We start from the raw sequence: 26,670 nt of genomic DNA, 5'->3' as shown, positions 1-26,670 counted from the left end.
AAAAAGACCATTTTCCTGCTTAAAGATAAATTCCAATAGCAGTTGATCAGTGTCGATCAATTCTAATTTTTATTTCCTTCAATTATCTGCGCGCTCCCCGAACCAAGCGTTTGTTGCTTAGAAAGAAAAGCAAAAATATACACATAATTGGAGCGGATATCACAGAATCAACACGCGTTCAAACTTTACAAACAAAATATTACAAAAGTTGCTAATGCTTCCAGTCTCGAAGGCGATCCGCCTCCTTCTGCAATTCCTCCAATAGTTTGATTGATATCTCCAACTTTCCTTGCAATTCTTCAGCTGCTTCGCTGTGTTTCCTAATGACCAAGGCAGCAAGAAGGCAAGCCACTACATCGTTCAGTTCCTTTATCTCCTTTAAGATTGCCCCTTTATCCATAATAATCTCATATAGACTTGAATCCAATTCAACAAGTGAAGAAAAAACCAACCCACCAACCGATTTTCTCATCTCCAAGTATGGCTTTACATCAATTCATAAACCAGACAGCACAATCCCACATACCCAGAATCCTATGCTATTCATGGCGATTAAAGATTCATGAATAATCTATTCCTTGCCAAAGTAGAACTTTTCTTTACCATCTTCCTTAGTTTCACCTTTCCCGAGATCCTAGTCGAGACTTCTTGGTTGAATTGGTTTTAGATGCTCTATTGCGATAGACGGTAAATTCTCCAAAAGGCTCAAAGCATGAGCCAGTAGAAGCCGAGCTTGGCCAAGATATGCAAGAGGAACCAATGGAATTGAAAAGCTCCAGAAAATTCAAGCTGCAGCTTAGATATTCATCCACAGTAGCAATTTCCTAATTACCAATGGGGTAATCAATATCCACAACTAGCTCTGCAAAGCTTTGTTGATGGCGGGTAGAAGGCATCATAGGTGCTGCATTCAGGCAGGTTCTTAGGGAAAAAAAAATGGACTTTTTGAAAAAATTTGTTAAAAAATTTAAAAGGATGCTGTAATTATACATCCGCGTTAGATTCAAAAGCACGGCAAACAATTCAAGCATAATCCATATCATAACCCATATCAATTCAAGCATAGAATCCTGTGTTTTTTTTTTGCCTATTTGGTAAGATTTCCTTATTCCAAACCTTTTTAACTATCTTTTCCTTTCTCTAGCTTTTGGGTAGTCTTTGTGGTCTTTTAATCAATCAATCACGATCTCCCGCCTCAAATCTCATGTCTTTCTAGATCTTTTACTTCTTTGATCAGAAATCTCATATTAGTTTCCTTCATTCCTTTTCCTTTCTTGGACAATTCCACCATAAGCTTTCTGGTTTTTCATTGTTGAAAGGCAATTTCATCATTTCACACAGCAACCTTCTTCACCCTTGAAACATTCTTTTTGGCTTTTTAGAGCTATTAATCTAAGACAAACGAGACAAACATTAATCCATAAATTTGCAACCTACTCAAATCTTATATAGCATTGTACAATATCTTACACTATGCAACTTACTCAAATGAGACAAACATTAATCCACCACATACCAGCCAACAAACCACTTTTCTCTAGCTTTCTTTTGGTGCTTTGAGGATGAAAAAGTGATCACGGCACCAAATGAAGTGATTGGAGAAGGAAATATGAGGCTTTACAAGCCATTTGTCTCTTTGGACTACTTGAAATTCAGAGAGAGCAATGAGAGGGGGAAGTTTGAAGCTGTTGGGTTTACCATCAGAGATTTTGCTGGGATTGGACTCCAGATTTGATGGTTGAAATATAAAGCTGCTTTTAATGTGTGTTGATCATATATTTAATAACTATTCATTTGTTAGTTGTCAAGATATTAGTGCAGACAAGGTTTCTTTATATACTTTTTTGTATGTGATTTTAGTGCTCAGAAGGAAAAAAAAAAGTGATGGTGGTCACTGAATTTGTAAGTTCCACTTTCTCCTTCTATTTTATTTATTATTTTTATGGTGGAAAAAAAAACAGAGTGGGAGTTAGTTGAGTTTGGAAAGCTTTGACCTGTTGGTTGTTGATAGGGGAAAAGCTTGTACAGTTGGAATTCCAACCTCAAACTTATGCATTTGTATCATATATTATTTTTATCCATGAATTTACTTACTTATCATTGAATGGAGATAGAATAAAAGCTAGCCACAAAGCAGCGCTAAAGTCTTTTATTTGTTAATTTCTGTCCACCATGTGGGTTTTGGAAAGAAGAAATGCACTTGATCAGTGGTTTGAAATGCACTCAGACGAGATAGTTGTTTAGGATTTCTAGTTGCACTGCCAATATCTAGTACTCATCCAATTGTTACCCAAACACTCAAGTCATCAACAACTTACAAATAATGTGCTAACGGAGACTTCATACCAACGAAGATCACCACCAGCAACCATTAACTTCAAGAAAGCATTTTCTGCAACTCACTAACATTTTCATGCCCTAAGCCCAATGCCCATCTCCGAAAGAAAAAATCTGCCACAAACTTTACCTCTCTCAGTACAAAGAACTTAAAAAGAACAAAGTAGAAATGCATTATTGTTGGAGTTACCTCTTGTTGCTAAATTTGCATTACAGCTTCAGACTTTGTGCCTTTAGGGAGTCTTGCTTCTTCCTCCTTTTAGGTATTTGTTTAGATCTTAGTTTTTTTTTACCTTCTTTCTTTTGTATGTATCTTGTTCTTGTGTTGTGTACTAGCTATGCCTTTTTATCTTTTCAACAAAATCGTATTGTTTATGGCAAAAAAAGAAGGCCTAGTCATCCTCCCAAATTGGTACAAAATTCTAATTTTTTTTTTTTTGACTTAAAGAACTAAACACTATAGATTCAACAAATAGTACAGCCTGAAAGTAAATAAACAAAAAAATTGATAAAACCCTAGAAGATCCTACTGACTGTAAATAGGTTTTCTTTTCCTTCTCCTACATTATCACAGCAACCAAGCAGACTTTTGCGGAGTTACCTCTTATTACTGAGCAGATGGGCAGTGAAACAGAGGTAGGAGTTGAGGGTGCTGGACGATGAGAGGGACGGCGACGAGTTGAGGGTGTGTCCCGTAGTGGGGCTGGTGGAGGGAGGGCGACGAGGGTGCTGGGCGGCGAGTGGTTCCCGTGAACTCCTCCCTCTTGTTCAAAATGGTCTAAAAAAAAAAAAAAAAAGTACATACACGTATGGTGTGCTCCGGCTTATGCGCTACAGTAGCTGATTTGTAGTTAAACTCAAAAAAATTACAGCGGATTCACGTGACTCGTACCTTTGACTGTGAAGAGTGAAGTGCGAAGATCGAACTGAACCCTAGCCCCCAATCTCGCATCCACCTGCTACCCTTTCTCACGGCGCCGGCCACGGACAAAATTACAGCACTTACTGGCGATTTTAGCATCAGCACTTACCTCACCGAAAAAAAGAATTGCAACAGTCGATTTGGTGCGTCAATCTGCCGGGTGTAAATCAGTCGATTTGGTCCTTCACCGAAAAAAACCAGTGCAGCACTTACCGACAGTCGAGAAGAAATCCATCCACCTCACCGACAGTCGAGCACCAACAGAACTCCACATACATACTGGTTCGTGTTCTCTTCTCACTTCACCGACTATTTAATTTTCATGTCTAAAATCACTACTTTTGGTCAATGCGAGATTTGACCTCACACACATATATATATATATATATATATATATATAGTATCAAATATATCCGCTTTTATTTTATATCCTTGCAGACATTATTCTCCCAAATCCGTCCGTCTTCATCTATATTTAAAAATAGAAAAATCTATTTATAATCCTCACACTTTACACATCATATTTATTTTAATATTTTTTTTATTTTTTCTATAATAAATACGTAGTATGTAGGTGGTAAATAAAATAATTTAATTATTTTAATAAAAATAAAATATATAAAAAATAAAAATAAATAAAAAATAATATTTTAATATATAAAATGTGTAGTGTAGGATGATGTGTAGTATTTTTTTTTAAAAATATTAGGAAAACAATGAAGCTACAGTAAACCTTCAGTTCAATCTCATCACATAATGCAATGCTTTTTGACGACCAAAAGAAGATTCCATCATTTTTTATGGTTCCGTTTAACACAGAACAATGAGTCGTTTTGATCCTAATGATTTATTTAAATATTCCAGAACCAAGAGCAAACAGCTAGCAAACATACAATCTGGTTGGATTTTGACAAGTGCGTGCATGAACAAGGTTTTGATAAGATTCCATTGATGATAGATGTTTGTCCAGTAAACCTCTCTATTTGGCCCAAAGTTGGCATTAGGTGTGATGGTGTTCGGCGACGGGACGGTGACAAGATGACGACGGGAGGGCGAGGGGAGGGCAATGCACCCACGAGGATTCTGCCTCTCTCGCTCGTCTGCCCGATTTCATTCAGCCAAGTTTTTTTTTTTCTCTCTCTCTAAATTAATAGTATGCCACGTGGCATACTACGGGACATGCCACGTCAGGCAGTCATCTGCAGCGGTACTGTGCAAACTGCACAGTAGCACCACCCTTAATTCGTAATTCTTATGGAAAAAGCTAAATCCCTTGCGCGCGAAACCAGCTGGTTGCCACGGATTTAATTAAACGTCCCATCCATCAAAGTTCAGAACTTTAGCTTTTTTCCTGAGCCTTGCCACATCTCTATCGTCTTGAAGTTTCACATTACACACTCTCTAGTCTATCAACGGCGCGGGGAAAGGCAGAGAAGAAGCCGGCCGACGAGAAAGTTCCAGCGAAGAAGAAGCAGAAAGCCAAGACGAGAATACCCAAGGAAGGCGGCGCCGGCGATCTCAACAGGTTATAAGCATTTTTGTGATCTTCGATTTCTGTTTTTCCAAGTGTTATAGGCTCTGTTTTGTTACTCTAATCTGTAATGTCGTACGAAACCAGTTGGAATTGCTAGTGTTGAGGATTATTAAGGATGCTTAGCATATTTATGGAGTGCGAAAGGAAATGCATTTGTTTACCAATTGAAAATTGCGTTCGACGAATCGAGAACAATTAGAGCCAAACAATAGGGGAGATCTGAAATTTGATGAATTTTTTTGGGCAGATGTGTGTCTGATATGATTCTCATCTGGGCCAAACCTGGATTTAATCACGATTGTGTAAATGCTGAAATGCAAAAAAGACCAGCTCGGCAACTCATGTAACTGTGTATTATCTTCCTCACATCAATACAGGAAGCACGAAAGTTGGAGAGACGTGAGTGCAAAACCCAGATTCAGTGTTGGTGGCGAGAGAGAGAAATGAAAATTGGTTCGTGAGCGGTGGAGAAAGCTGGAGTTTGTTCGTCGTCTACTTCGTATTCTCTTTTTCTATTTTTTTTCTCCAAGTTTTGTTCTGGGCTCAAGAGCATTTTTCTATTTTTAAATTGTACCGCCACGTCAACGAGGGTGTGGAAGGTGTGCGCTAAATGGACTGCCTGTAGAAGTACTGCCCCCCCAACACTCTCTCTGAGCGAGCCCAATAATCTAGAGTCTACAGACGTGAAAATCTGGTCTCCCTAGGTACGAATTCAGATCCTCCTCTCTTTCTCCTTCGCTTCGAAACTCATTGATCTGCAAATGATCTCCGCTTAATGAGAGCATGGTCTCGGCCAGATTGTGTTCTTATAATGTCCACGTTGTTGATGCCTTCTAATTACGTATTACTATCATTTTTTGCTCGTATCTGTGTCAGGCACGCATGTGTACACGTTAGGATTTAACTTATTTAGTTTTAGTTTTTGTATACGATATTAATTGTTTGGTGCAGTTTCCTGGTGTTCGATGGGAGGAATGGTTTCTTGGATGCAATTGAAATCTCCTCAAAATCGGTCATTTTCTTGGTCCACTTCGGTTTCTTTGAGAAAAAGATCAATTTCAGGCGTTAACTTTGCTACTAATTTTTGTTCTTTGTTTATTTCAAACCATTAACCAGCTGGCTGATGTTTGTCCCAATCGTCGCCTGAATAGATTCACTTTCGGAACCAAGATTTTGTTTCGTAGGTGCGAAGTTAAATCGAAATGACTCTGTTCTTCGTAGAAAATCTTTTTATTTCAACAGGATTTAGTTTTTTGAAACTCGTTGCATACTCGCGATATTGGTCTTTGTGTAAAAAACATGTGTATTTTCAATTAAAATAAGTTTTCCCTCTACGAGTGTTCATATTCGGAAATAATCGGAAATAATAATAAAAAAAAAAATATTCGGAAATAATCGCTTCAACACTAATCTTGTAAAACAATGCAGTTTACAGTTAATATAACATTGCTATGATAAACTATAACTGGTAACTAATCTTGATTGAACAACAAAACTGAGACTTTTTAGCAAAGTCGAAACGATTTGGTGCAAGGTTTTTAGGTTTAGCTTCAGCGACTGCTCTTTTTTTGGATAGGGAATATCTTTTTTCAAATGGGTAGTAAATAAATAGGCTTGGGTATATTTGGAGTTGAAACCGCTATTTTTTATTTTTATTTTTAAAAAACATAACAACACTAATTTTAAGTAAATAAGTTTTACTTTTGTTTTGTGTGATAATAAAATTTCTTTAATGGTTAAAATTTAGAAAAAGTTTTTATAATTGGCTCTGCATTTTTTTCTTGTGGTGCAAATATAAAACTAGTTTTCATAGTTGACCTAACAATGTTTTAGCGGCTGTAATAGTAAAAAAAATAAACAATTTTATAAAATATCACACGGATTGAAACATTTTTTAAAAATCCCATGGGGGCAATTTCACCCATTGCTTAATATGTGGCTCTGCCACTGCCGAGATTGGCTAACTCGTGTAAAAGTTTGCCATATATTCAACTAAATAATTCCACTTTACTCTTTATGGAAAGAAAGCAGATGTTAGATTATCCTTTACTTAGTGACAACTTAAGTTGTTGAGAAGAAGGGTGCCCTATGGCCCCTATCATATGCAGAAATTAGAAGAAGGGTGCCCTATGGCCCCTATCATATGCAGAAATTTTCTGCTCTCATGGTTTATGTACACTATTGGGCCTAAAGAAGAAACCTTTCATCACTTGATGTGTAACAATATTTAAATGTCTCAAACTTTGAGGTATGTACAGTTCTGAAAAAACCAAAACCATAGTCCAACATCCGTAAACATGAGTTGAGAATAGATTAACCTAGAATATATAAAGGTTAAAATTGCTCCTATGCAATTGCCAAGTATTGGACGAGACATGGAGAACTAAGGCACTGAAGGTTGGTGCCCTGCAGATATATGGTTATCTTTAATGAGTGATATTTCAAGGTTATGGTTCACCGATGTGTGTCTCATGTTGTCTTATATTTGTTGTCATTGTATCTTATGTTATAGGTAAATGTTCAAATCATTCTAATCCTCTAATTTAGAAAATCTTATTGATTTTTTTATGCATTATCAAATTCAACTACAGTAATGGAGTTCAAGTATGGTGTACATGATATTGGTATTAGATAGTATTAGATCTTAATTCAGGCATAAGCAGGTGGAGTAGTATTAGGTCATTGTGTACATAGATACGATAGATATCTGGTTTTGCCAATAACTTTGAATTTGTAGTTTATTTCATAAACATATCATACTGGTAATTGTGCTGATGGGATTTTTTGTAGCTCATCTCACACGAATAAGTACATTCCTTTGTGCTTCATCATTTGCTCAAAGTAAGTTGAATTAAATCTGTCCAAAATCCTCAGCAGTTTCTTTGATGTAGTTGTACTCTGCTGCAGTAAATACATTGTTTTTGTGATCAATACTGAATTACCAAAAAGTAAGTCTGTCTTCAACTACTTTTGGAAGGAGTTGAAATAATTTTACTTTTACTCTGTTTCCCTTGGTGGTGGCTCATAAGTTTGTCTCTCGGGCTGGCATAGCTGAAGATGGATGGGGATATCCAAGTGCTCTCTGGTTTTTGTTCCATATGGAGTGAATGAACTTAGGCTTCCTGCATTCACGTGTCTTGTGCTGTGAACCTGAGAGATTGGTCTGATTGTTATGCTTAAAAAATGTACTAGTTATCTTGCTGTTTCAAAGCATGTAATGATGACTCAAGTTCTTTAGGAATGTTTGGAACTTGGATGAGATATAAACCAGAATACCTTGTTGTATAATTCCATGTTTTCTTGTCGTATAAGGTTTACCTTCTTGTACAGTTCCATATTTTCCTGATGGATAAGATTGCCCTGTGATAAAAAGTGTAGCTTTAATAGCTGAAGTAGTTCTTGACAGAAAGCTGCAAAGAATTAGTGTTTTCCTGCAAATACCTTTCGAGTTAGTTCTTGTATTTCATCGGTTAAGATTTGTTCCTGCAGATGTTAAAAGAGCATGTTTAGCGTCATGCATTTCTTCATATTTTAACCTGCATTACTTCACAAACACAGTGAAGAGGGAGATTTTTTTTTTTTTTGTTTTGGGGGGGGGGGGGGGGGGGGGGGTTGGATGGAGTAAGTTTCTGACCTTTTTCATTCGTACACCCTGCCTACTCAATTCTAGTTGATTCTCCAGATTCTGCAAGTCTTTGACACCCAGAGCATAAAGTTGTTCCCCCATCAAATGCCTATCTTATCATGGCAATGTAGTTCAACAATTAGGGGTTAGATTTATATTGTTTATCTGTTTTCTATTAATAATATGAGTTGTTGGGACATATTGGATTGTTTATTCATTGCCATTGAAGCGCATTTATTATTAGCTAGCATATGGTTCATGAGTATCTTGGTACTGTTGGAAAGACATAGCAATCAAATTGGCTTTTGATGTGTTTTACAGAGTCCATATTTATCTGGATCTTATCCGAGATTTTGAACATTGGGAAAGTTGATTTCCAATATTTGTTATATATATATATGTATGTATATATTTATGCATGGGAAAAATACACTTCTCACCCTCCAACTATCAGGTATTTTACAAGCATCTTGTATAGCATTTGTGACATAGCCAACATATGATAATTTCTTATACTTTCAGGTTAACTGCCCTTACTTTTATTTGTTGCATAATAAGTAATTTAAGCTAAAGGAGATAGATGGTACCGGTGGTTTTCTTGCAAGTTCTCTAATTGTTGCCTTAGGATTGCCACCTCCCTTTGCCAAAACTAGAAATTATAGAAGCACAAGTTAATTCCAACAAACTTACAAGGTTCTTTCCTCCACCCTGACTAAAAGGAAACAAAGAGATTAAAAAAATATGTACGTAAACATTAATTATTAGAAATAAGTCAAAGCTGCTAGTGTTTCAAAGAAGTTTAACAATGGCCCTATGCTGATTTGAATTGGTTTAAAGCCAAACTACTAAAGCTATATTGAGCTATTTATGAGGTGGCAATTAAGCTATATTATTAACCACATATTTTTTGATATGTTTGATTACTATCCACACCAACACCTTTTGATATTATTTCACCAAACTTCATAAAACTTTCATGGGGTCAGTCACGTACAGCCTTTTGCATTTTAGATTAGACATAATGTGATATTGCTGATATTTTCTTCCTGCTTTGAATGAACAAATCAATATGTAGTGAATTCAGGTGGATATATATATATATACATGCATACATGTATCGGATGCTCATGACTGACACATGATCTATTTAATCATTACTAATCTTGAAACAAAGTGACTTTCAAGACATTGACAAGGTAATGATGCCACGATTTGAAATGTCAAAAGTAACCATGCAAATCTCTCTCTCTCTCTCTCTCTCTCTCTCTCTCTCTCTTATAGATTATGGTCTTCAATTATATTTCAAATTACTTCTTTTTCATTACAGGACTATGATTATGTTGTTTGTCTCATGCTCTCAGCCAAAAAGAAAGGAAGTTGCTTTTTTCTTGGAAAGCAATGAAATTTTAACAGGAAGAATGACATTAGGGTATTCTTGCGAACCTATTGCTCTTGGATGCTCATGTTCATAGAACCTCTGTTCCATGAGTTCTTTCCATGTCTTCTGCATTTTCTTGTAACATAATTCCATTGAAAAATAGTTGGTCTGCCTTGGCCTAGCATGATTCCAGAATTATACGACTATTTGGCTTGGTTTTATAATGCTCCTTTTAAGTTTTTAACCACTAACTGAGGGTTTGATGTCCTTTTGTTTGGCAACCAACGATGCTTAGTATGATGAGAATATTTAATTTCCTTTGCCTAATACAAAGGGCAACTGAGTTCTTTTGGGTACTTGAAAATTTAGATTTGTCTTACCAAAAGCTTTATCACTCCATTCAAGGTCTCTGCAAGGTGCCTAGATATTTGGAAGCCCAAGTACGGAATATAAATTGAAGATGCCGAAGAGGCCAGCCAAGAAGGCTCCAAAGACTCAAGGCCACCAGGTATTATCATCATTGCACTTCCTTTCATTTTACATTGTTGAATCTCGTAAGTTTGCCTACAATGTTATTGTGTTTGGACTCGTTATTGATACATAAAAATGAGTAGATAGTCGTAGAATATTGGGTAGTTAGTTGTTTCTTAAGTACTCTAAGGACTTGTTATTGTGTTTGGACTCGTTCTAGATGATGTTTAGACTCAAGCTTGTTGCATACATTCCTCTTTATTCATCAATAGTGTATTCAATGGAAATTATAAACTCATTTGCTTCTTTTTGCTAATGCTACCTTGAGGAGGTGAAGAGCACATCCATCGCACGCCGCAAGTGCTATAAAGGCAAGGCTGAGGCTTCCGCATCAAAGCGGAGCAAGGGGTCTATGGACAGCGATGACTCCTTTCATCCATTTGGACATTGTGTCACTTTACTGCAAAAGATTGAGCCCAAGTTGCCGAATGATGTTTGGTTACGTGCCTATGCTGTGCTGCGTGATTCACGACTTGACCAAGTGGGCTTTTTAAATATGGATGACGAATGTCGCCGATTATGGGCCATGCAATTTCTATAATTTCGGTCAGTTTTATATTTTTATTAGAAAACATGTATTTCTTGTTTTTCCATTCTCTATTTTTACATGTTTATGTGATTTATGTTTGGACTGTTGGTTGTTTTTTATGACAGGTATCTAAAAATTCTGGGGTGCTTTACTTCTATTCTATTGGTCTTTTGAGGTATAGAGCTGATCGATGTATATTTCTTTGGTGTATCCTTTATTAATATGTAAAATTAACATGGAATCTGTGTTTAGTCTGTTATGCTATTACTACCAGGTACGTATATCTTTTATGTTATTTTGAGTGAGCTAGTATAATAATTTTGTATCATTGGAAGTAGTCACTAGGGGTGTGCAAAAAAGGCCTTGGGCCGGTCCGTCCGATGCAACTGAATTGAGCCCAGCCGACAAATGTCGGGTTCTTCGGATCCAAGTCTCCTACGGGTTGAGAGAAACCAATATCGGTCGAAACCGATAGATCAGCTATACGCTTTCAGTACACAAGCTCTTCCTCTAAGAGTTTTAGAAACCCTAGCCACCAATGCACCACGCCGTTCGACTTCACCGTTCGTCTTCGCTGTCCAAGCCAGTAAGTCTCTATTAAACGCATTTTCCCCTAAACTGAACGATGATTTTGTGCCCTGGATTCTTCCTCTCTCTGTTTGCAATAAAAAGATGGCCCTCTCTCTGTTTGTAGAGCTTCGTTTCTGATTAATTGTTTGGATTTCTATTGCACTCTCATTTTCATTTAGTTGGTTTTCAAAAGCCAGCCGTGTACAAATTATTTGCAATCTCTGTGCTGGGTTTTGCTAGTAGACCTATACTTCTTTATTTGTAATGATGTTTTACATTATTCTGTAGTACACTCATCACCAACATTTAATGTCAAAGTGGGTAAACGGGCGCCATTTCTGAAGTAGTTAGGTCATTTTTTTTAGGCAATTATGCTTTCAAGTTGTTGAAATTCCAAACATGCTGTTGTTTGATCTGTCCCTTCCCAAATGGTTATTTTGTGTCCAAGGCAATTATTCCTGGGTCTAGATCATCAAGGCAGCTTTTAGCATCGATCCATTCATCGAATAGATGATCTATGACATGTTTAGAGTTGACCTTAAAAAAAATTAACTTACCCCCCAACCCACCAAAATATATATATATATATATATAGTACATAAATATAAAATTAAGCAGTGAATATTTTCTTTTGATAATTATGGTACCGTTAGCATGAGCTATTTGGGTTATTGTAGCATTACATGTCAGACCCACCTAAGAACCAGGAGTTGGCATGTCCTTAACTTCTCTGTTCTTGATCTGTTAATGCCACCATAAAAGATACCCATTTGGAATCCTTTTCCATTTTTTACTCCTAGAATTTCATATTCCTAATCTCTGTGCTTGAAAGTAAAAATAGTTCCTGTGTCGTTGATATATGCTTTGTTTGTGTGTACTACAATACAGTGGTTATTATTAATGGTAAAACTTTGATTATCTCATCGGTGCACAATTGCTTTTTTGTTCTGTTTTTTAATGAGATTTAGTTCCTGAACTTCGCCAACCAGGTGAACTTTGGTTATAAAGAGTTGTCTTTTTAGAAAGGAAACCTTTGGATTTTTTTTATTTAACTGTTAATTTATGAGAGAAAAGGGAGATAAAAAGGAAAGGAAAAAAAGGTTAGTTCTTTAATATCCTTTTAAGTAGATCCTAATTCCAGTCATAGTCAAAGAACAACAAACGTGCTTTTTCTGCAATAATTGAGGCTTTGTTATGTTAGGGGAAGACATGTCCTACAGCTAAGGGGTGGTTAGGGGGCTCAAAGTAGCCCAAATGCAATGGTCTTTTAATTTTCAGCAGCGATACGCTAGTATTAGTATAGTGGTCTTCAGAGAGTGCGTGTGAGAGAGAGAAGAGGCTGGCGGGGGTTTTGTCACTAACAAAACTAGATTCCACCCCCTAGATAGGGGTGACAATATGTTACACGATCCGTTAATCCAATACGAACACGACACGATAATAGCGGGTTAGGGTTTACTCTTAACGAGTTTAGGTCAAAACGACTTGACTCGTTAAGACACGATTGCTTAACGGGTTGATAAAGGGTCAACTCGTTATGATAAGTTAAGAAAGTTAAAGTTACAATTATACCCCTATACCTAAAAATAAAATTGTTAAAATTTCAATTTCGATATTTTTATTGTTTGGATTGTAATTATGAACTTGTAGTTAGTTTTATAATAGCTCGCGGGGATTACGACAAGGTGATCCATTATCACTCCTTTTATTTGTCCTCGTAATGGAGGCCTTAAGTCGAATGCTGTCAGTTGCGGTGGAGGGGGGTTTCCTGGCTGGTTTTGTAATGGGGAACATTAACATTTCACATCTCTTGTTTGCGGACGACACCTTGCTGTTTTGTGAGGCAAATGCAGGACATGTACAAGCCTTGAAGGCCATTTTATTGTGTTTTGAAGCGGTATCGGGGTTAAAAATTAATCTTGTAAAGACGGAGATGGTTGCGGTTGGTGAGGTGAGGAACATTAGAGGGTTAGCCAACATTTTGGGATGTGGAGTCTCCTCTTTGCCATTGAAGTATCTTGGCCTCCTCTTGGAGGCTACTTTCAAAGCCAACGTAATTTGGGAGGAGGTGTTGGAGAAATTAGAGAATAAATTGGCCGGGTGGAAAAGTTTGTATTTAACTAAAGGGGGGCGGACCACTCTTATCAAGAGCACACTATCCAACCTTCCTACATACTACTTGTCTCTATTTCCTCTCCCTGCCAGCATAGCAACAAAAATGGAGAAATTTCAACGTGATTTTCTGTGGAGTGGCTTAGGCGAGGAGCTCAAGTTCCATCTAGTAGGATGGCATAAGGTGTGTACTTGTTGAGAGATGGGGGCTTGGGGATCCGGAATGTGAGGGCTTTTAATGAGGCATTATTAGGAAAATGGTTATGGCGGTATAACAAGGAAAGGGGAGCCTTATGGAAAGAAGTGATTGATATGAAGTATGGAAGTGAACGAGGGGGTTGGTGCTCTAAGGAAAGTAGGGGGACTTATGGGGTGGGGTTATGGAAGTACATAAGGAAAGGTTGGTGTACCTTTGCTAGTAACACTCGTCTTTGGGTGGGAAATGGTAGGAGGGTCAGCTTTTGGAATGAGGTGTGGGTGGGAGACACGGTTCTAAAGGAGGTCTATCCTAATATTTTCAGAATTGCTCGGGACAAAGAAGCAATGGTGGCTGATTTGAGGGTAATAAGCAATGGTGCACAGGAGTGGAATATAAGTCTTATCCGGGATGCACATGATTGGGAAGTTACCGGGATGGTGGAGTTTCTCAGCTTGCTGTATAACACGGTTATCAACGCTACAAGTGAGGACAAGATAGTATGGAAACCTTCGAGGAAAGGGAAGTTTTCTGTGTGCTCCTTTTATGATACAATTACTATGCAGCGAAGATACAATTTTCCTTGGAAGAATGTTTGGAGGAGCAAAGCACCTAAAAAGGTCGCTTTCTTTGTATGAACATCAGCATTAGGGAAGATTCTTACTATGGACAATCTAAGAAGAAGAGGCATAATCATAACCGAATGATGCTGTATGTGCAGAAAGAATGGTGAAATAGTAGACCATTTACTTTTACATTGTGAATTTGCTCGGGAAATATGAAATTTTTTCTTCAACAGAATGGATATAGCATGGGTCATGCCAGGAAGAGTGATAGAATTAATTGCAAGTTGGAGAAGAATTGCGGGGACACCACAGATTGTGGCTGTATGGAAGATGGCTCATCTTTGTATTCTTTGTTGTATTTGGTGTGAAAGAAATGATAGACTTTTTGAAGATCAAGAACGTTCCATAGAAGAGTTTAGGAGGTTTTTTTGGAGGACTTTATTTATGTGGGCCATCGCTCTAGAGCTGAATGGTCTCAGTTTCCAAGATTTCCTTGTATCAGTTGCTAGATCCTAAATAGGTGTATTAACATGTATACCTCCAGTGTACTTGGAATATGCTTATTAATAAAATTTCTTATTACTTATAAAAAAAAAAGTTTTATAATTTTTATAGATATTGTGATTTTGACATTTATATAAAATTATGCTAAATTTAATTAGGTCAAACGAATTAATTTTAGGCATATTCAATCCATTTACATGAATAGTTTGAAACGGGTCGTATTAACCTATTTCATAATATTAACTAATGGGTCAGAACGGGTTGACACGATAAGCTTAACGGGTCGGATTAGGATTGACCTATATAGTATAATATACATGTTTTGACACGATACGAACATGATCCGTTAACACGATTTGACACTCCTACCCCCAGACCATTGCCCTTCAAAATGATGTGGGTCCCAAAAATCAGAGAAATGCCCTACATTTTAACTAGCATGCATCTTTGATTGATCAGCCGCTAATGAATGAAATTGGTGGTGGCAGTGGATGATTTACAAAGTGCAAAGAAGTTGTGGGTGTTGATCAGCATCCACCACCCAATTAAGAGCATTTATATTCCTGGGTGCCGTATTATTACAAGTTGATAAGAAACCGATCATCATCTAGCTAGCTAGCTAGCTCTCCTTGTAATCACTACTTCTCTTATATTTGCTCCTAAGGATATGCCACAAAACCAAAGAATTCAATTCCTGTTTTCTTTATTCAAAACTCTTTTCTGGGCTAGCTAGCTGCTTGATATCTCTCCCTTTTTAAAGGGTTTGCAGGAGAACATGATATGATCTATTAGGTTCTTCAAGAAGAATCTTAATATATTTTGCTACTTCAATGCATTTAACAACTAAATGTAATAGCAAAGTAAATTAATTATTCAAGCATGCTACTGTACAGATCATAAAATTTATTGTTGTTGATCAACATTTTTTAAAATTATTCAAGCATCTACCCGATGAAACCATTTATAAAGGGCGTTGGAGAACTATTCATCATATATTAATCAGCCTTTTTTAAAGTTAAGGTTCTATCTTTCAAATGTCTATTATTCTCTCTTACTTCAACAGATAATTATAATTCTCACTGCAATATTCATTGCAATATTTATGCCATAAAGTAAACACTTGGAAGCTTTCATTTCTTGTACCAATTTTATATTTGTGTGTGTGTGGCTGGATGCATCTATGCATTACTAATATCTTGATTTTTGTATGTAATATTATTTGTCAGTTTATATATGGATTGCTTCGAAAGTGACACTCATACTAATTTAAGAGATAATGAGACGGCTACTCTTTTGGATAATCGATCACAAAAGGCATCAAATATTAACTTGTCTAGTGAGACAAGTCTCCCTCCTCGTAGAAGGAGGGCAAATAAGGACCCCTCAGTAGTGTGAGACCATTTCACTAAAATAGATGGATGCCTTTTAAATAACCCAAAAGCGGAGTGTAATTATTGTCACAAGATTTACTCTTGTCATCCCAAAAGACATGGTACATCAAGTATGTTGTAACATCTTGGTACTTGTAAGCAACATCCTTATAGAATCAGACTTACGGATCAACAGAATATGAGTCGTGATGGGCCTCTTGAGGGAGTTGGAGATAGTGATGTTAGTAACTCGACAAATGCACATAAGTTTGATTTAGAAACTGTACGAATGACAATTGCTGAAATGATTATTTGTGATGAGCTTTCATTTAGGATAGTAGAAGCCCAGGGATTTAGGAAGGTATGTAGATCTCTTGAACCAAGGTTTCAAGTGCCATCTCGAACCACTACAGCGAGAGACTGTATTAAACTGTCTAAAATGGAGAAGGAGAAGTTAAGGAAAATTTTTAAGACAGTTGGGCAGGTTGGTTTAACTACTGACACATGGACGTCAATTCAAAACTTAAATTATATGTGTCTTACTGAACACTTTATCGATTCTAATTGGAAACTATACAAAAGAATTTTAAACTTTTATATGATCTCTAATCACAAAGGAGAAACTATTGGAAAATGTGTAGATTCATGTCTACAAGATTGGGGCATTGACAAAATCTTTACTGTTATAGTTGACAATGCTTCCTCAAATGATGTTGTCATTGAGTATTTGAGAAAGTTTGTAGGAGGTCATTTGTTTGAAGGGAAGTATGTTCACATCAGGTGTTGTGCCTATATAATGAACCTCATTGTGAATGATGGGCTAAGAGATTGATTGTACAAAATTGGTATGTCTTGACGTTTCCACGAGATGGAATTCAACTTATTTAATGCTAGAAGTTGCAGAAATATATAAAAAACCTTTTTTGCGATTGGAGAAGGATGATGATTCTTTTGTTTGTTAGTGTCGTAGTGTGAACTTGGGCCCCCCTAACTCTAATGATTGGGAGAGAGTTAAGAGTATTGATAAAGTTTTTGAAGATTTTTTATTATGCTACTGTGAGACTTTTTGACTCTTTGTATGTCACATCTAATGCATATTTCCAGGAGCTTTGTGGCATACAATTGCATTTGTAAAAAATGAGTCAAAGTAATGATGCAGTGTTGAAAGTATGGCGGAAAATATGAAGATTAAGTATGACAAATATTGGGGATCAATTGAAAAGACTAACTTGATGATATTTATTTTTGTTTTTGATCCAAGATGCAAATTTAGTCTTTTGCATTTTTAGTTCAAAAAGATACATGGTGGTAATTTAGTCGAAGAACTGATTGCAATAGTGAAACACTTGATGATGGACATTTACTTGGAGTATAATATTGTGTATGGGAGTTCAAGTGGAGTTTCCTATTCTGAGCCTCCTTTCTCAGTTGATCCTACTATGATTGATTCTGATTCTGAACAGAGGAGTATGAGCAAGAAATTATTGAGTCTAATTTGATGAACAAATCAGAGATCGATTAGTACTTAGAACATGGTTGTGAGGCACGAGTTCCAAATTTTGATATTTTGGATTGATGGAAGATCAATGAAGTAAAATATCATATTTTGGCAAAAGTTGCACAGGATGTAATGGCTATTCCCGTTTCTACAGTTTCTTCTGAGTTAGCCTTCAGGGCAGAGGGTCGCGTGCTTGACCCATTTTGTAGTTCACTATCTCCAAGAACAATCGATATACTTGTTTGTACACAAAATTGGTTGAAGGATGCAATACCCATTGATTTTCGTGCCTCCTTGGATAATATTGTAAGCTTTGAGGCGGAATTGGGTAATGAATTTATTTCTTATTTACATATTTATTAAACTTTTTCATAATGTTTATTTTTATATCATTTTAATAATCATCATGTGTTTTTTTAGAGTTTGGTCCAAAATCAAGCTTTGCTTATGATGATGAGATTGAGGAGTAACTCAAGGTTTATGGTCTGCATGAATTGTATGGTTTTCATTTTCACTCATTTGTATATGATTTGCATGAATTAAAAATTCTGATTTGATTTTTCCCAATGTTAGTTTCTAAACCTTTGATATTGGATTTGTAGATTCACTTGCAAAATCGTGGATTAAAATGGAATGTAGGTAGTAGCTTTGGAAACCCAAGGATGAGTGGAGGTTTTCAAATTATAAGGGATGCAGGGGAATTTTTTTGTTGCCTTCTCAACAAATTATGGAATTGGTTTTAATGGTAGAGGTTTTAATGGTTTTAACAACAATTGTATAGAAAATGATGTTTATTTTGCAGTTTTTCTCTTGATAGCTTTGTACTAGTGTTTTGCTCACTCCTTAGTAATCAATTGATATTGATTTGTATGGAAAAGAGACCAAATAGATAATGACCTCACTTGTAAGAACCGATAGATTTTTAAAAAAATGAAAAAAGATCCGTCCGTACTTACCCGCATGTACGGACGGGTCGTGTTGGCGCGTTTTGCCAATCGGGTCGGGTCGGACCAGGCACATATCCGACTATTCCTCATCGGGTTGTAGGCCTAGCAGTCACATCACCGGGAGTGCCTTCAACAGAGCATGGCGATATTTCTCGGTGTAATCCCGACGGCAAATTTGCTCCCAAGCCATCGGGATCTGCATAGAAAGGTGTGATAGAGGTTACCGGCGCTTCCTTGATGTCAACGCAGAGGTTCTGCCACTGGGGCACGAAGTTTCAGTGGAGAAAGTCTTGATCCAATTGTTGAGCCCACTTTCTCGTCTGGGATGCCGGTGTTTGCATATACCATGCCACCGGTCATCGGCGACTCTTTAGGCTTAACTCAGGTAGTGGCTCTGGTGTCGGAAGTGTTAGAGGGGGTTTTGTAGGCACGGGAAGTTGAAAAAGCAGTGTTCTCAGGATTTTTTAGAGAAAGGGGACGTGGTTGAGCCTCTATCAGAGGGGTGCATCAATAAGGAGATGTGGTTGTTGGAAATGGAAGGCGTGCTAGATGGGGGTAATGGGGTATCATCAGAAGTGTTGAAGGAGGCTGAGTTAATGGAGTATACTATAGATATTGTGACCAACGGTGCAGAGGGAGATAAGTATGAGCTGGATAGCCCTATCCCGCTATGTACTATCTCTGGAAAGCCAGTGTATAGTTTAACATCGGATTGGGTGTTAAAAAAAGTAGAGGAACTTCAAGAGTGTGTGTGGATAATGTGTGTTAGGTTTGAAGATCAGTTTAAGGCCCTTCTAATTGCGATAGCGGCAGGTAGACCTACTGTTCTGCAATTAGCAGTGAAACAAGACAGGGAGTTGAAATGCCTAAAAAGTTATATTAACTACGATAACAAGGAGGGAAGTGTGGGGAGGGAGAGGTTGAAGGGAAGGGGGACATCGTCTTTTAATGAAGCCTAAAATCCTTTCTTGGAATGTAAGGGGATCAATGATGTGAATAAATGTCTTCGCATTAGATCCCTTCTCCGTAGTTGGAAGGTTGACATTGTTTGCCTTCCATAGACTAAGTTGTGTGGTATTGATAGATACATAATTTGTAACCTGTGGGGTGGTGTTATTTAAATTCATCAAGGGCTTTAGGAGGTGTGTTGGTGATGTGGGATAAGAGAGTGGTAGAGATGATTGAAGATTGTATCGGGTTGTTTTCAAGGGCTGTAACTTTTACGAACATTGAGGATGGGTGGATATGGGCTTTAGCGGGTGTGTATGGGCCCAATGTGGATAGAGATAAGTTTTTTGTGGGAGGATTTGGCGGGTTTATATTCCTTATGGGATTTACTTTGGGTTCTTTGTGGAGATTTTAACATTGTTCGGTTCTCTAGTGAAAGGGCGGGGGCATCTATGTCGACAGGTGCAATGGAAGCCTTTTAAGAGCTGATATTTGACTTGAATCTTGTGGATCTTCCGTTGATAGGGGGGCCTATACTTGGTCCAATAGTTGGGGGGTCCCAGCTAGATAGATTTCTAGTCTCTTCTTCTTGTGAGACGCACTTTTTGGATCTATATTATAGAAAAGGTTGCCACATGTATATTCCAATCACTTCCCAATTTTGCTTGATTGTGGTGGCATTCATGGGGGTAGGCGTTCCTTCAAATTTGAGAATATGTGGTTGGAAGTTGAAGGATTTGTAGAGAAGGTAAGGGCTTGGTGGGATGGTTATTCTTTTGATGGTATGCCTAGTTTCATAGTGGCGAGTAAACTTAAAGCCCTTGAGTTCGATGTAAAGAAGTGGAATGAAGAAGTATTTAGACATATGGATGTGCAAAAAAATATAATTTGGGATGAGTTGCATGCATTGGAGGAAGGGCAAGTTAATGAGGATTCTTTGTTAAGGAAGAATGTGGTGGTGATTGAAATTGAGAAAGTTTTGTTGATGGAAGAAATATCTTGGAGGCAAAAATTAAGGGCGCTTTGGTTGAAGGAGGGAGATAAATGCACTAAGTTCTTTTACAGTTTGGCTAATTCAAATAGGTGCAACAAAGCTATTGAAGTCCTCCATCTGGCTCAAATGTGTTACATTCTCCCGAAGAAATTCAAGACCATAAAGTGCAGTATTATGAGGATATCCTTGCTGAAAAAGTAGAATGGCGCCCCAAGCTTGATGGTTTAATTTTTGACCAGTTGGATTCGGATGTAGCAGGTTGGTTGGAGAGGCCGTTTGATGAAGAGGTGCATCTTGTGGTGAAAGGCATGTGCAAAGATGAAGCACCAGGCCCGGATGGTTTTTCTATGGCTTTCTTTCAAGAGTGTTGGGATATAGTGAAGGAGGAAGTGATGTAGATTTTTCATGCTTTTAATTCTAGTCGTAAGTTTGAGAAGTCACTAAAAGCTACCTTTATTGCTCTTATTCCGAAGATAGTTGGTGCCTATGAATTGAAAGACTTCCAGCCTATTAGTTTGGTAGGTGAGATTTATAAAATCATATCTAAGATGTTAGCTAATTGTATGAGTGTGGTGATGGACAATCTCATTTCCAAACCTCAAAATGCTTTTGTTTGGGATCGGCAAATTTTGGATTTAGTTTTGATAGCAAATAAGTGTTTGGACAGCCGGTTAAGAGAAGGCATCCCAGGGGTCCTTTGTAAGCTAGACATGGAAAATGCTTATGATCATGTGTGTTGGGACTTTCTTCTCTATATGCTTAGAAGATGTGGTTTTGGGGATAAGTGGTCTGAATGGATTAAACATTGTGTTTTGACTGCTTGGTTTTCAGTTTTAGTCAATGGAAGATCATGTGGATTTTTTCAGACTTCAAGGGGTTTGGGACAAGGAGACCTGCTATTCCCTTTCCTTTTTGTCATTGTAATGGAGGCATTGAGTCGCATGGTGGAGGCTGCTTTAGGGGGGGTGATTTCTTGCTGGTTTTTCAGTGGGCAGCAATAATAATGTTCGTTCCATTTCTCACTTCACTTACTTTTTGCGGATGATACTCTCATTTTTTGTGATGTTGTTAGTAGCCAGATTCAAGCTCTAAGGGTAGTTTTGTTGTGTTATGAAGTTGTTTTGGGACTCAAGGTGAACTTGGGGAAGTCAGAGTTGGTTCCGGTGGGGGATGTGATAAATTAGCCTCTTTAGCGGAGTTATTGGGTTGTAAAATTGCCTCTCTTCCTAAGAAATATCTTGGACTTCCATTGGAGGAGTCATTCAAAGCAAAAGAGTATTGGGATGGAGTGGTAGGGAAGATTGAGAAAAGATTATTGGGTTGGAAGCGGTTATACCTATCAAAAGGGGGGAGATTAACTCTCATCAAAAGCACATTTTTCAATCTTCCCACTCACTACCTCTCTCTTCCCATTACCGGTGGGTGTGGCAAACCGGATAGAAAAGTTGTTTAGAGCTTTCTTGTGGGGTGGCATGGAGGAGGAATTCAAATTTCGCCTTGTGAGTTCGTAAAGGGTGAGTTGTCCGATTGTGAATGGGGGGTTAGGGGTGCGAGATTTGTGTATTTTTAACAAGGCACTATTAGGGAAGTGGCTGTGGAGGTACCAAATGGATGGGAACTCGTTGTGGAGAGAGGTTATTGATCATAAGTATGGTTGTGTGTGAGGGGGATGGTGTTCTAAAGAGGGCCTAGGGCCTTATGGAGTAAGCTTATAGAAATTCATAAGGGGTGGAACACTTTTGAAAAATATCTCAAATTTAAGGTGGGTGATGGAGCACAAACCCGCTTTTGGTTCTATGTATGGAGTGAGGAGAGCCCTCTTTGCACTGTTTTTCCAGTTGTTTTTAACTTGGATGGAAATCAGCAGGCCCTAATTTCAAAAGTACTATGTCGTGCCAATGGGACGGTAACTTGGAATGTCACTTTTACAAGAAATGCTCAGGATTGGGAACTTGAAGAGCTGGTAGATTTTTATAGCTATTTGTATTCAGCAAAGCTAGGAGGCAAAATGGGGGTGACCGTATGTTGTGGAGTCACAAGGGAAGAAAAAAGTTTATAGTTAAATCTTTTTACATGGTTTTGACAATTCAATAGTCCACTTTCTCTCCGTGGAAGAGTATATAGAAGGTTTTAGTACTGTCTAAAGTTGCTTTCTTTACTTGGATAGCTGCACATGGGAAGATTTTAATGGTTGATACTCTAAGAGAGCGAGGTATGATTGTCATGGAGTGGTGCTACATGTGTAAAAGGAGTGGGGAATCAATAGATCATTTGCTTCTACATTGTGAGATGGCTGGGGAGTTATGGGCTGGTATCCTTAGTAGAGCCGGGCTGAGTTGGGTTACGCTTAAAAGTGTGGTGAATCTAATAGCATGTTGTAAAAGGCCTCACAATAGCTTTCAACTGGCAGCAGTGTGGTGGATGATACCTTTGTGCTTAATGTGGTGTCTATGGTCGGAAAGGAATGATAGGTGCTTCAACAACAAGGAGCGTGTAGTGGGGGAAATATGGAATTTTTTTGTATTCTCTTTTCCAATAGTTTTCTGCTACTGTATTGAAGAATGGGTATGATTATGAATTTTTATCTTCTTTCCAGTTTACTAGAATGTAATTAGGTGTTTCACTTTGTATACTTCCTGTCTACTTGAGCATTGCCTAGTTTCATTCTATTCGATAAAGATTATTACTTATAAAAAAAAAAAAAAAATCCTTTGGGGCCACATCTCTTGGCGAAAAATTAGCGATTTAACCACTTCCGTGTAGAGAAGCTTCCGAGGGTGCAGTGCATGGGACTAGGGTTTACTTTGCAGGGGTGGGTCCGAAGGGCCTTGCCTTGGAGAGGTTTCCCGACATGAAAGAAAAGAAAAAAAAAGGGTGTAAAGACTCCAGATTAGTCGGTCTCGGTCCCACAAATTGTGGACCGAAAAATTCGATGCTGACTCAGGGTCTATAAATTTTGGACTATACCAGACCACATCGACTCCTATATATATTTTAAAAAGTATTTTTAATAATTCAATATATTATTTTTATATATTAATTATGTAAGTTAATGATGTCATTTTCATCTAATTTATTATCATTGACCATGTAAAATACAAAATAATATATACTATCAATTAATAATAAATCATAAGTCATGTGATAATTTATGTCATTATATGTAAATAGTTAATACATCATGCATTTATACATACTCTACTATTTAGACTTAATTAAAATAATTAGGTCATTTTTTTTTTTAAATACCTAAGTTGTAAGCAAGCATGAATAATTTATGTACAAGGAAATTATTTGATATTCATTAACTATATGTAAAATGTATGACATTATTAATAATTATTCATGCTAAAGAGTAAAGTCTAAGTTAGTAAGTAGTAACTATCAACATCATAAATATATTATAGTAAAATATTTTTTTTAATTAGTTAGTTACATAATCCACATGAATAAATCACTTGATTTTAATTTAGTAATTTCAATAATTTTTTTATTAATTTATTTGAAAAACAAAGAAGAAAAAAACAAAAAATAATTGGACTGGACCGAACGGACTGATAGCTACTAGTCTAGTCCGGTCCCTAATGGATGTTCAGTCTGGGGAAAATAATTTCTGTCCATTACCCCCCCGGACCGGACTGATTTACATCCTAAATTTATAAATATGTTGTAGTTGGTGTCTACATTTTTCAGTCTTCTGTAAGCATATTCTCACCTTCTCTGTATTTATGTGGGTGGGAAGGCTACTAGGGTAAGGTTAGAAGGAAAAGAGATCAAAGAAGGGTAAGGAGTTATAAGATTTAAGGAGAAAGAATTCTTAGGTATATCTTTTGATTTATATGAATATCAGCACAGAAGTGTATAAGGAAATCAAAAAGAAAAAGAAACTGAATCTGACTTCAGTGGCTGGACTTGTCATCCTTTTGTTCAAGGATCCAAGAAACTGTGTCTTAAATTATTGTCATGGTGTCTGTCAAAGATCCCAATAGATTGTGTTCAAAATGCACATTGATGGGGGGCGACGTGCTTGGATGCAGATCAAAGAAGAAATTGCATCTTTAAGGATGAGGGTAGCATGAGATGGACATTACTGCACGAGAAATATAGAATTTTGAAAGTTGAATTCTAATCATAGGCTGTGATAGTTTTCTGCAGGTCATTTTTAAATGACCAACGCTGGAAATGTTTTCCTTAATTTGGAAATAATTGAGAACGGAGCATGAAGGTGAAGGTTTCAGTCCAACTATACAACCTGCATACATATTCAAACTAATAGAGTAATACAAAGTTTCAAGTCTTTTTCTTTTAGAAGTTCTTGATGCTGTAGTGTTGCCCTTCATGCTGTATATGATGAAGGTATGCAAAACAGTTTTAGTTGACTGCTTGTATATCTTGCAGGTATAACAGAGTAGGAAGATGATCGTATACTAGTTCTACTTTGCTGTGAGATAATTTATATGATATTGTGCATGCATTATCAATCCAACCTGTCTCGATTCTTCTATTTACAGCTCCTACATTTGAGAATGAAACACTCGGTCAATATGTCTAATCATTTATTGGGATAGTTTATATATTTATGGATGTACATGAAAGCTTTCCTTTCAGGGGGTGACTACTACATATATTTTGGTTAAAAAAAGAAAAAGAAAAAAAAAGGGCGATGGTGCTCAGACATCCTTGAATTTGTTATTAGGAATATCAAAATCTCAACCTTTCATTTTAAACAGGCGAACACTTTGAAGCAAATCTCCCAGTTCTTATAGAAAATTTGCAGAGAAGAATTGAGGGAGGCTCAACATGGCATACCTTGACTTCTAGTGCTGGATTCTGCAGGTGCTGATGTTCCTCTTTTGACTTGTTATATCTCTCAGTTACTGCTTTGATGCTGATCAAAATGCTTAGTATCAGTAGACTTTTCACTGTAAATAATGTTGTATAAAAATAGAGCAATCATGAGACACCATTGAATGCGTGAAAAGCACCATAATGTAGCTTTATGATGATATTAAGATTAGACTGCATGGCATGGATTTTTCTGTTATCAAGGTGAGAATATCTTGTCTTCTTAGAAGTTCCCTAGCATGCTATTTGTTTTTATTTCGACAAAAGTTGAGTTGCACTTATCTAAATGGCAAAAGGCATTAGCCCATTTTGGTTTCACAGACCATTTAATCTCATCTTAATATCAAAACACCATTCAAATACAATAATTTTTAATTCATAAACTATTTCACTATTATTCCCATATTTCTCATCTCATCTCATCTGTGTAACCAAACGAGGCTATAGTCTTAGTGATAAAGTGTCCATTTTGGTTATATTGCCATTTTGGTTTCACAGACCATTTAATCTCATCTTAATATCAAAACACCATTCAAATACAATAATTTTTAATTCATAAACTATTTCACTATTATTCCCATATTTCTCATCTCATCTCAACTGTGTAACCAAACGAGGCTATAGTCTTAGTGATAAAGTGTCTAAGTTATGGGAAACTGCAATCTATGCATCTGAAGAACTTATTGTACATGATTACAAAAATGGTGAATTGTTAGCTGCAGCTATTTATGTTTTCTCTCAACTCATGCTACGATAAAAGAAACATGATACGGATTGCAATTCCTTTTTGGGTTAGTTAGATAAAGTTTGGTTATGTAGAAGTCAACCTAGAATTTAAACAGACTTAACCCCAATAGAGAAGTCTACAAAGAGAAAGCTTACAAATGGATGTTGCTCGTTTGTACGCCGAATCTTATAATAAATGAAGTACGGAATTTGTTTATAACTTATTTTGTCAACCAAGTTTATATACAAGATATCTTTGAAAAGCACATTCAGTTGAAGTAAAAAGAGAGTAATTGAGTAAGAAGAAAGAGGAAGATGCTACACCATATTTGAAAGCGACCAGATGTATTTTTTTTTTAAAAGAATTTTTGTGCTTTACAATGTATGATAACAAGATAGGCATATGATGAAGACATTATGCATATGATCAGCTCTATTAGGTTGGATTGGTAGACAAAACTCCCCAGCTTTTGAATCGATTGAAATCGCCCAGATCCAAAGTTTTTGGACCAGAATCCAACCAAACTAATCAAGAATA

The 26,670-nt window shown here is 37.0% G+C and overlaps 1 protein-coding gene and 2 long non-coding RNA genes across 18 annotated transcripts in view; 1 reads left to right on the top strand and 2 right to left on the bottom strand.

The window, feature by feature from the left end:
• Nucleotides 1–36: 36 nt before the first annotated feature.
• On the bottom strand, nt 37–3,703 carry LOC122274316. Of its 5 annotated transcripts, none has more exons than XR_006228280.1 (3): nt 3,230–3,637; nt 2,939–3,115; nt 37–2,451 (listed from the first exon to the last, which is right to left on the bottom strand). It is a non-coding gene; the product is annotated as an uncharacterized LOC122274316 (long non-coding RNA). The 5 variants fall into 5 exon arrangements; XR_006228281.1 differs by having other exon boundaries at nt 37–904; nt 1,117–3,115; nt 3,230–3,373; XR_006228279.1 differs by having other exon boundaries at nt 37–904; nt 2,319–3,115; nt 3,230–3,373.
• On the top strand, nt 3,403–25,635 carry LOC122274317. 12 transcript variants are annotated; one of them, XR_006228284.1, is made up of 10 exons: nt 3,403–3,541; nt 4,124–4,784; nt 5,171–5,805; nt 5,910–5,977; nt 7,584–7,634; nt 9,746–9,847; nt 10,202–10,304; nt 10,599–10,873; nt 10,982–11,442; nt 25,292–25,635. It is a non-coding gene; the product is annotated as an uncharacterized LOC122274317 (long non-coding RNA). The 12 variants fall into 12 exon arrangements; XR_006228292.1 differs by having other exon boundaries at nt 5,171–5,977; nt 10,982–11,031; nt 11,195–11,442; XR_006228288.1 differs by lacking the exon at nt 5,910–5,977 and having other exon boundaries at nt 5,171–5,497.
• LOC122274315 (MADS-box transcription factor 23-like) overlaps nt 7,791–26,670 on the bottom strand; it is a 34,048-nt gene continuing 15,168 nt past the window's right edge. The window contains exons 2-7 of the mRNA XM_043083356.1: nt 25,371–25,449; nt 9,006–9,067; nt 8,428–8,527; nt 8,235–8,276; nt 8,070–8,153; nt 7,791–7,943 (exon numbers count right to left, since the gene is read on the bottom strand). Of these exons, the coding sequence (XP_042939290.1) occupies nt 7,791–7,943; nt 8,070–8,153; nt 8,235–8,276; nt 8,428–8,527; nt 9,006–9,067; nt 25,371–25,449 (520 nt within the window). The remainder of the gene's footprint in view (nt 7,944–8,069; nt 8,154–8,234; nt 8,277–8,427; nt 8,528–9,005; nt 9,068–25,370; nt 25,450–26,670) is intronic.

This window comes from Carya illinoinensis, chromosome 8 (genome assembly GCF_018687715.1).
Source record: "Carya illinoinensis cultivar Pawnee chromosome 8, C.illinoinensisPawnee_v1, whole genome shotgun sequence".
In the NCBI taxonomy this organism is placed as follows: Eukaryota; Viridiplantae; Streptophyta; class Magnoliopsida; order Fagales; family Juglandaceae; genus Carya; species Carya illinoinensis.
The sequence above is the reverse complement of the archived record's forward strand: the minus strand, read 5'-3'. Positions and strand labels throughout refer to the sequence as shown.